The sequence below is a fragment of the Apium graveolens genome, chromosome 7 (assembly GCF_009905375.1).
Source record: "Apium graveolens cultivar Ventura chromosome 7, ASM990537v1, whole genome shotgun sequence".
NCBI lineage: Eukaryota > Viridiplantae > Streptophyta > Magnoliopsida > Apiales > Apiaceae > Apium > Apium graveolens.
Window position 1 is genome coordinate 221996344 of NC_133653.1, and position 8802 is coordinate 222005145.

Here is an 8802-nt window from a genome sequence, read left to right on the forward strand (position 1 = left end):
CCCCTGACCAGTTCAAGGGACTAATGTTGTCGAAGGATTAACCAGTTTATGCTACGTTTAATCTGTTTGTTGCCTGCACCGAGCTTATGGATAGCCTCTACATGGTATGTCTTTAGTCTTTTTATGTCGGCTTTTTCCTTTCCTTGTATTTTTCCTACCTTAACTCATTTTTTTGCTTTCTTTCAGGCTGTCCCTTGGGCGGTTGCAGTGGTCGACAAGGTCCAAGATGCCCAGACCAGGATGAAGGAGGTTGCGGAAACGGAGGTCAGGGCGACCAAGGCTGAAGAGGAGCTGGAGCGCATAAAGAGAGCTCTTGAAGTATCAGAGGGTCAGGCTTCGGCCTTAGAAAAAGACAAGAAGAATCTCGAGAAGGAAATGTCAGGTCTGAAGAGGTGCTTAGAGCAGTGAAATGCTCGGCTGAAGGCTACCAGGAAGGCACTCGGAAAGGAGAAGAAAACTATGGAACGGACAGAAGAGCGTTGTTTCCAATTGGGTTTTGATGAGGTCGTCATCGAGGCTTTCGACCGAGGTTCGGAGTATAAGCTCCTGCTGGATGTCGGCATGGAAGACCCTGTTGGACGCGCTAATGCTGATGAGCCGTTAGTCATTTCCTCCGACTCGGATGAAGACCTTTCTGAGTAGTTCAATTATGTTTTGTTTTTTTAATGATATTTCTGTAAAATTATTGCCTTCGGGCTGAATTATCTTTGCCTTCGGGCTATTTGCATTTTTCTAACTTTGCTGCAAATTATTTGTCATTATTTTCCGTATTCGTGTTTTTACTTCTTCGGCCTCAAATTGGGACTTGGTAATTTTTTTTGAAAATTTTACTTCTTCGGCCTCAAATTGGGCCTTAGTATTTTTTTGGAAAAAATTACTTCTTAGGCCTCAAATTGGGTTTTAGTAAAATTTTGAAAAGTTCACTTCTTCGGCCTCAAATCGGGCCTTAGTAAAATTTTGAATTACTTCTTCTGCCTCAATTTGGGCCTTAGTAATTTTTTTTGAAAAGTTTACTTCTTCGAACTCAAATTGGGTCTTAGTAAATATTTTGAAAAGTTTACTTTTTCGGCCTCAAGTTGGGCCTTAGTAAATTTTTGAAAAGTTAACTTCTTCGGCCTCAAATCGGGCGTTAATAAATTTTTTGAAAATTTTACTTCTTCGGCCTTAATTTGGGCCTTAGTAAATTTTTTTGAAAAGTTAACTTCTTCGGCCTCAAATTGGGCCTTAGTAAATTTTTTGAAAAGTTTACTTCTTCGGCCTCAAATTGGGCCTTAGTAAATTTTTGAAAAGTTTAGTTTTCGGCCTCAAAGTGGGCCTAAGTAAATTTTTTGAAAAGTTTACTTATTCGACATCAAATTGGGCTTTAGTAATTATTTTTTTGAAGAGTTTACTTCTTCAGCCTCACATTGGGCCTTAGTAAATAATTTGAAAAGTTTATGCTTTCGAATAATACTATACTGGCCCATTTATTTCCCCTATCCGAAGGTTGAAATTCAAGTTCCACAACATATAACTGCGAATTTATCATTCATTGCTAAATTGAAATGAGAACTAGAAACACATAATTTTTATTGACAAACACTTGTTCATACATGTTTCTCATTTATGGAATTCAAATTATTGTACGGAATTAAATGACAGAATTAAATAAACTGAAGTGAGCTAAAAAGGCTTTAGACTGCTTACTGAAAATACTTTCTGAGTATAGAAGCATGCCAAGTGTTTTTGATCGGTTCCCCGATCATGGTCTTCAACTTGTATGTCCCTGGTCTTACCACTTCGGAAACTGCATAGGGGCCTTCCTAGTTAGGCTGAAGTTTGCCTTGTTTAGTGGGGATAGACGTGGCTAGTTCCCTTAGTACTAAATCACACAAAAAAAGCTTCATTTTTTCACTCCCGAGTCATAGTATTGGGCGGCTTGTAACTAGAATTTCAAATTTCTTTGATGGGCCGCCTCCCTTTCTTCTTCCAGGAGGTCTATGTTGGCTCGCAGACCGACCTTGTTGCTTTCAATTCCAAAAACTTCCGTCCGATGAGACTCGAGACCCACTTCAATTGGTAGGAGTGCATCTGTCCCATAAGTTAGTCTGAAGGGAGTTTCTCCTGTGGACGACCTTGGTGTCGTCCGGTAGGCCCACAAGACCCAAGACAGCTCTTCGGCCCACAGCCCTTTTGCTTCACCTAACCTCTTCTTAATGCCATCAAAAAATAATCTTATTTTTCGCTTCTATGGTACCATTGCCTTGAAGATGTCCCGCAGAGCTAAACTTCTGTTGAATTCCGAACTGGTATAGAAAAGTTCGGAATTTGTTTCTGATGAACTGAGTGCCATTATCAGTTACACATACTTTGGAAATTCCAAACCTCAGTATGACCTGCTCCAACATAAATTTCTTCGCCGCCTCTTCGGTTATGGTGGCTAAGGGATGAGCTTCCACCCACTTGGTCATATAGTCGATGGCCACAATGTAGTACTTCGTCTGCTTGGTACTCGTCGGCAGAATTTCCACAATGTCTACTCCCATATGGTGAAAGGGATGGGGCTTAGGACTGAAGCCATCTCCTCTGGGGGTTGCTTCGAAATGGGACTGAATAGCTGGCGTTATCTGTATTTCTTCACATACAGGTATGCATCGGCCCTCATTGTCGACCTATAAAAACCCTTTCAGAGAATCTTGAAGGCCAAATGCCTTCTAGCAAGGTGTTCACCGCAGATGCCGTCGGGGACCGTCTCCAGAGCAAGTTTCTGCTCTTCCATATCCAGGCATTGGAGAAGGGTAGATGAGGCCGACCTTCTGTAAAGTTTTCCGTTTATGATGGTATAGCTGGCTGCTCGGTATCTGACCTTCTGTGCCTCTTTCTTGCTGAGGGGTAACATTCTTTTTTCCAAGAAGGCCATAATCGGCATCATCCATGTTATTTCTTGATGAATTTCCATGCATAATTTTTTGTCGATCGAGAGGGTTCTTACTTCGGAAAGGTAAATAGAACCCGTGAGGCTTTGGGTCTCTGTCGATGCCAGACAGGATAGTGCGTTGGCTCTACTGTTATTTTCCCTGGCAACTTGGATTAGTTCGAATGACTGAAAAGACATGGATAGTTCTTTTAACTTTGCGGCATAGTCTCGGGTTCTGGGGTCCCTCTGCTCGTACTCTCCCGAGAAGTGTTTTAGCACTGGCATGGAGTCACTGAACACTTTCAAGTGTTTTGCTTCTAGATTCCTTTCCAAATTCATCCCGACTAGGAGGGCTTCATATTCCGCCTCATTGTTGGTGAGGGGAAAGATGAACCGAATGGCCTGACATATCTCAAACCCGTCAGGAGATGATAAGATAAGACATGCCGCATATTTTAACCCTGCTACCGACCCATCGATAAAAAGTTTCCACTTTCCCGATTGTTAAATCAGCGGCGCTTCGGGCATCAGGTTCCTCTGTTCCGAGAAGGTGCATTCGACCATGAAGTCGGATAATGCTTGTGCTTTAATGGACGTTCTCGGAACATATTCTAAATCATATTCGCCCAGTTCGATCACCCAGGAAACCACTCTTCCTAAGGCTTCGACTCTTGTCAAATTTTTTTAAGTGGTTGATCGGTCACAATCTGCACCGTCCTTCCTTGGAAGTAGTGTCACAATTTTTGGGTGGCCATGACCAACCCATATGCAAACTTCTCAATGTTGGGGTACCTAGTTTTGGCATTCTTTAGCATATGAGACATATAAAAAACTGGATATTAATTGCCTTCGTGTTCTTTCACCAGCACCGCTCCTAGAGTTTGGTCCGACACGACGAGGTAGAGTTGCAACATTTCTTTTGGATTCGGCCTTATCAGCATGGGGCCTTAGTCAGACAATCTTTTACTTTCTCAAAAGCCTCTTGGCATTTGGGCCCCCACTCAAAAGCTTTCAAACCTTTCAACACAGCAAATAATGCCCTTTCAGCTAACCTTGATATGAAGTGCAAGAGTGCTGCCATTCGGCATGTTAGCTTTTGAATGTCTCTAATGCACTTCGAAGGCTCTATGTCTACTATCTCCTTTATCTTCTCTGCGTTGGCTTCTATGCCCCGTTCACTTACTAGATAACCCGGGAACTTTCCACTAGCAACTCTGAACGTGCATTTGCGTGGGTTGATCTTCATATTATTCCTCCTTAAAGTTTTAAAACATTCTCGAAGATCTTCGGCATGATCCCGAAAAAGCAACTTAACAATCATGTCGTCCACATAGCGTTCCATGTTGCGACTAATTTGTTCATTAAAGACCTTGTTCACCATACGTTGAAAGGTTGCCCCCGTATTTTTAAGTCCGAAAGGCATTTTGATGTAAGCGTAAGTTCCCTTCGGTGTAATAAACGCTGTCTTCGGGATGTCTACCGTATTCATGGCTATCTGATGGTATCCCAAAAAAGCATCGAGGAAACTAAGAACCTGGTGGCTGGCCGTGGCGTCTATCAGCCGGTCAATGCTCGGTAAGGGATAATGATCCTTCAGAAAGACTTTGTTGAGGTAAGTGTAATCTACGCACATCCTCCATTTTTTGTTTGCTTTCTTTACCGCCACTATTTTGGTATGCAATCCAGATACTCAACTTCTTTAATAAACTTGGCTTCTAACAGTTTCTCAACTTCGGCTTTGATATGTTTCTGCCGTTCTGCGGTAAATGTCCTTTTTCTCTGTCGGACGGGCTTAGCCTCAGGCTTCATATTAAGACAATGCTTGGCCGTCTTCGGATCGAGCCCGGGCATGTCTTCGGGACCCATGCAAAGACGTCATGGTATTATCTCACTACTTTAATAACCTTCTCCTTCAGGTTAGGTTCCATTTTTTTCCCTATACGAACCATATTTCCCGAACACCCGGCGTATAGTTCGACTTCTTCCACTTCGGTCGTCGGCTCAGCGATTGGGCATTACAAGTCGGCCCCGAATTTCTCCAACTCAATGTATAGCAATTGTTTATTCCCACTTGGCTCGGCTTCCGAACGCTTTATTTTCCCATTCAAATCACTCTCTTCATATACTTTATCTCTGTCAAGATCTTCGAGCATAATTATTCTTGATGTCCTCTGATCACCCCTCATTTCTCCTACCCTCTTTTCTGGGGAACTTCAGCTTTAGGTGAGGTATGGATTCCACAGCTTGAAAGGCAGACAAGAATGGTCGGCCACTGAGTGCATTATACTGGTTGTCCACTCTCACAATGTAGAATTTGACCAGCTTTTTAGCAATATAGGGCATTTTACCAATAAGAACGGGTAGAGTGATTGTACCTTCATAAGGGATGTGGTGTCCGCCGAAGGCTTTGAGCGGTGCCTCCCGACACAGCTCCATTTCTTGTCCAGCCAAGTTCATCTTGGTGTATGTCCGATGGAATAGTATGTTTGCCGAGATGCCTCTATCTACATCACATTCCATATCTTGTTCTATTTAATTATGGGGCTGATGACTAAGGGATCCTCATGAGGTAGTATGGCATCCTCATAATCCTCTTCGGTAAAGGAGAAGGGCATGGCCTTTCTGGCAGGGCTGAACTGAAACAAATTATAAACTTGCCGAGCATATCTCTTCCTGGCAGTCTTGTTGTCCAGACCAAGGGCACTGCCTCCTGAAATGGTCTTCACTTCTCCCCGATACCTTTCTTCGGTCCTCAGATTTCTCGTGTCAGTCTTTTTCAGTTTGTCCCTTAGTTCTCTTATAAATTCGTTTATTTTTCCTGCTTTAATCACCATCTCTATCAATTTCTTCAAATGGAAACATTCATCGGTATTATGTCTCTTGCCTTGGTGGTAGTCGCAGTACTTGTCTGCAATCTTCTTGTGATCGACCATTTTCATTTTGACGGGAAGAACGAAGCCTGGATTGCCTTTTATTTCATGGATAATATTTGAGATCGGTGCGTTAAGGGGTGTGAACGCAGTCGAATCACTTTCTCTTCACCTTTCTAGGCCCTTGTCAGTCTGCTTTTTCCCATTATTCCGATGATCATTCCTTTGGTCGCTGTTGGAGCCTCAGGAATAATCATAACGTCCGAATTTCCTATTTTAATCCTCTCTTCGTGGCTCTCTATACCCCTCCAGAATCTCCATCTTTCTTCGAATATTCTCACCCTTCACATATATATCATTAAGGGATTTCGAGGGATAATCATAAAATGAGGCAAAGAGCTTCTTACCTTTGGTCGGATCCATCCCGGTAGTCAAGTATCCCATAACTTTTGTTTTGTTCAAATTGGTGACCATTCCTGCTTCCTCTTTGAACCTGGCTTGGTTGTCACCCAGGGACTCATTCGCCCTCTGTCGGTACTGGATAAGAGTCTCAGTGTCCTTCTCTCTTCGGCACAGATGTGAGTAGTGCCTTATAAACTTTCCCTTCAGCTTCTCATAGGAGTGAATCGATCGTGGCCGAAGTGACTTGTACCACATCGATGTTGCCCCCTTCAAGTACGTTTTGAACATTTTAGACAGAATTGTTTGGCTGTGACCCATGCCAGTCATTAATAGTTCATATTTTTCATAATGGTCTTCAGGATCTCCCCTCCCATTGAATTTTGTCATCTTCAGAATCTGTTTCTCTTCTCCTGGGGGCGGCCGATACGCCTCAATCTCCTCGGTAATGACTGGTTCTATGTTGAACCTTTTGTCCTCAAACATGGCATTTTCTAGCCTGGATAGTCTAGTGTCGGATACTTCGTCTTCTTCCTCCCTATCGGAGTCCGATGGCAAAATGACCTTCGTTCTCCTTCTCTTGTGGTGTGAGTTAGAATCCTTGGACTCATCTTACTCAATAAAGACTCGCTTCTCCTTTCTCCTACCCTCTTTTCTGGGAAACTTCAGCTTTAGGTGAGGTATGTGAAAGGAATATGTCCTAAGTCCAATCATGTATAAGGATTTAGGGATAACTTTTTATGTAATCTGTTTTGATTTCATTGATATTAATAAAAGACTTGTTTTGTTTTTATTACGGGCTCTATCTATTTAAGTGTTTAAATAAGATATACCATAGTTTAGAGTAAAACTTTTTATGGATTATGATGAGATCATAATAGTGAGACCTAAAAGATGATAACTCTAAACTTAAATAGTTCCTGGTCATAGGATTACTAACTGGTAATTAATAATCCGCAAAGATCGGTACATACTATGCTTGCTTCATTCTGAAGGATGTCTGTTCTCATAGACATTTGTGTGGTGACACTATAGCTAGTATGTAGGTGCTTATTATAGAATAAGTTCACTGAACATGACTCGCACAGCTGAACAACTGATGGAGTTCACTCACGTGTCAGCAGTTGTTCACATAGTGATAGTTGTACAAGTATCCTTAGACTTGAAGTCATCATAGTCATCTTGTGTACACTGAACTATGCTTTGGTTTAGTTCTTAGTCTCCAGGGACAATTATTAGGGCTCTACTGGGTATAAGAATTTGTACACGAAGATAGTGTATGATCAATAAAGGATCTACCCCTTCCAGTGAAGGAAGCGAATGTTCAAGGTTGATCCACTTATGCTAGTTCAGGAATCTCTGGCCAGAGTGAATGAAATTAGAAAGGAGTTTCTAATTTGCATAGAACTACGCATAGTAAATGGTAAGCAAGTGATTGAATTAGATAGGCTTGACACGAGGTCCATGCCTTGTATTTAATCGGGACATTGTAGGGTATAAGGAGTTTAATTGTACGGTAACTATTCACTGAATAGGTTCTTGGTATTCTAAGCAGTGAATTCATATTATCCGGATAGTCGCGATATGCTGAGAAGTATCCCTCACGATGTAGAATAAATGTGATTAATTAATTAATCAAATTTAATAAATTATAGAATTTATATAAATAATGATAAAATAGTTTTATTATTATTTATTTCTACTACCGGCTTAATATTGAACCTACAGGGTCACACCATAAAAAGAGAATGATTTAATGGTGGAGGAATTAATTAATAATGGCTAATAATTATTTATTTATGAAATAAATAATTAATTGGCAAATTTAATAATTGATTAAATGAGATTTAATTGATTATAAATTAATTAAGAAAAGTTCTTAATATTATTAATTAAAGGATTTAATTTTTGGAAATTAAATCAAGAGAGAGAATTATTTCTAAAGTGTTTAGAAAAAGGATTAATAATTAAAAGGTGTTTTAATTATTAATGAGAATAATAAATGGGATAATAATAATAATATTTATGGAAAAATTTCAGCTGAAAATTTTGCCTATAAATACACTATTATAGACCCTATTTTCATTAGAACTCCAAAACCCAAAAAGTTTGGAAAATCCAATTCTCTCCACCTCCTTCCTCCTCCTTAACATCGTTTTCTTGGTGGATACCGGTGGAGTGCTTCACACTTGAGGAGCAACTGCTAAGGATCTCTGATCGTTGTCTCCGAATTATTTTAAAGGTTAGATTCGATCCCTCGAATTTTTATTCATGATCAGTATGCTTTTATTTGGATTTTGTATGTGTAAAAGTGTTTTGCCATGCCCCCGCTGCATTTAAAATCCAACAATGGTATCAGAGCATAGGTTGTATGCATATAGATCGGTGGTAAAAATTTCAGAATTTTATGTGCTTGTATGAATTAATTATGATTTTAACAAGTTATATCATGAATTAATTTTGTCTGATGAGAAATCGTTTCTCAGAATAATTTTGAATGTTGATCTGGGTTCTACAAGTGTTGTAGATCGTCTGAGTATTTTTTTCATAATTTTAGGATGTATAGATTTTTTATTATGAATTTTTGAAGTTCTTGTAATTAAAATTCGTAATTAAATAAGTATAAATATATGTATA

At 40.2% G+C, this 8802-nt stretch overlaps 2 protein-coding genes across 2 annotated transcripts; both read right to left on the reverse strand.

The window, feature by feature from the left end:
• Window positions 1-1924: 1924 nt before the first annotated feature.
• LOC141674494 (uncharacterized) lies at window positions 1925-2525 on the reverse strand. Its single transcript, XM_074481201.1, has 2 exons — window positions 2349-2525; window positions 1925-2188 (listed from the first exon to the last, which is right to left on the reverse strand). The coding sequence occupies exons 1-2, from the start codon at window positions 2523-2525 to the stop codon at window positions 1925-1927; spliced, it is 441 nt and encodes a 146-aa protein (XP_074337302.1).
• A 140-nt stretch (window positions 2526-2665) lies between these two features.
• On the reverse strand, window positions 2666-4385 carry LOC141674495 (uncharacterized). The gene is made up of 2 exons (XM_074481202.1): window positions 3864-4385; window positions 2666-3298 (listed from the first exon to the last, which is right to left on the reverse strand). Exons 1-2 carry the CDS (start codon window positions 4383-4385, stop codon window positions 2666-2668), a joined length of 1155 nt encoding a protein of 384 aa, XP_074337303.1.
• Between the last annotated feature and the right edge of the window lie 4417 nt (window positions 4386-8802).

Excerpts from the sequence above, each read along its gene's own strand:
- LOC141674494 (XM_074481201.1), bottom strand. The coding sequence starts at position 2,525 with ATGGGAGTAGACATTGTGGAAATTCTGCCGACGAGTACCAAGCAGACG. Across the intron at positions 2,189-2,348 it reads TGAGGTTTGGAATTTCCAAA|AGGTTAGGTGAAGCAAAAGG; the intron begins GTATGTGTAACT and ends GGCATTAAGAAG.
- LOC141674495 (XM_074481202.1), bottom strand. The coding sequence starts at position 4,385 with ATGAATACGGTAGACATCCCGAAGACAGCGTTTATTACACCGAAGGGA. Across the intron at positions 3,299-3,863 it reads GCCAAGAGGCTTTTGAGAAA|GCCATTCGGTTCATCTTTCC; the intron begins GTAAAAGATTGT and ends GAGATATGTCAG.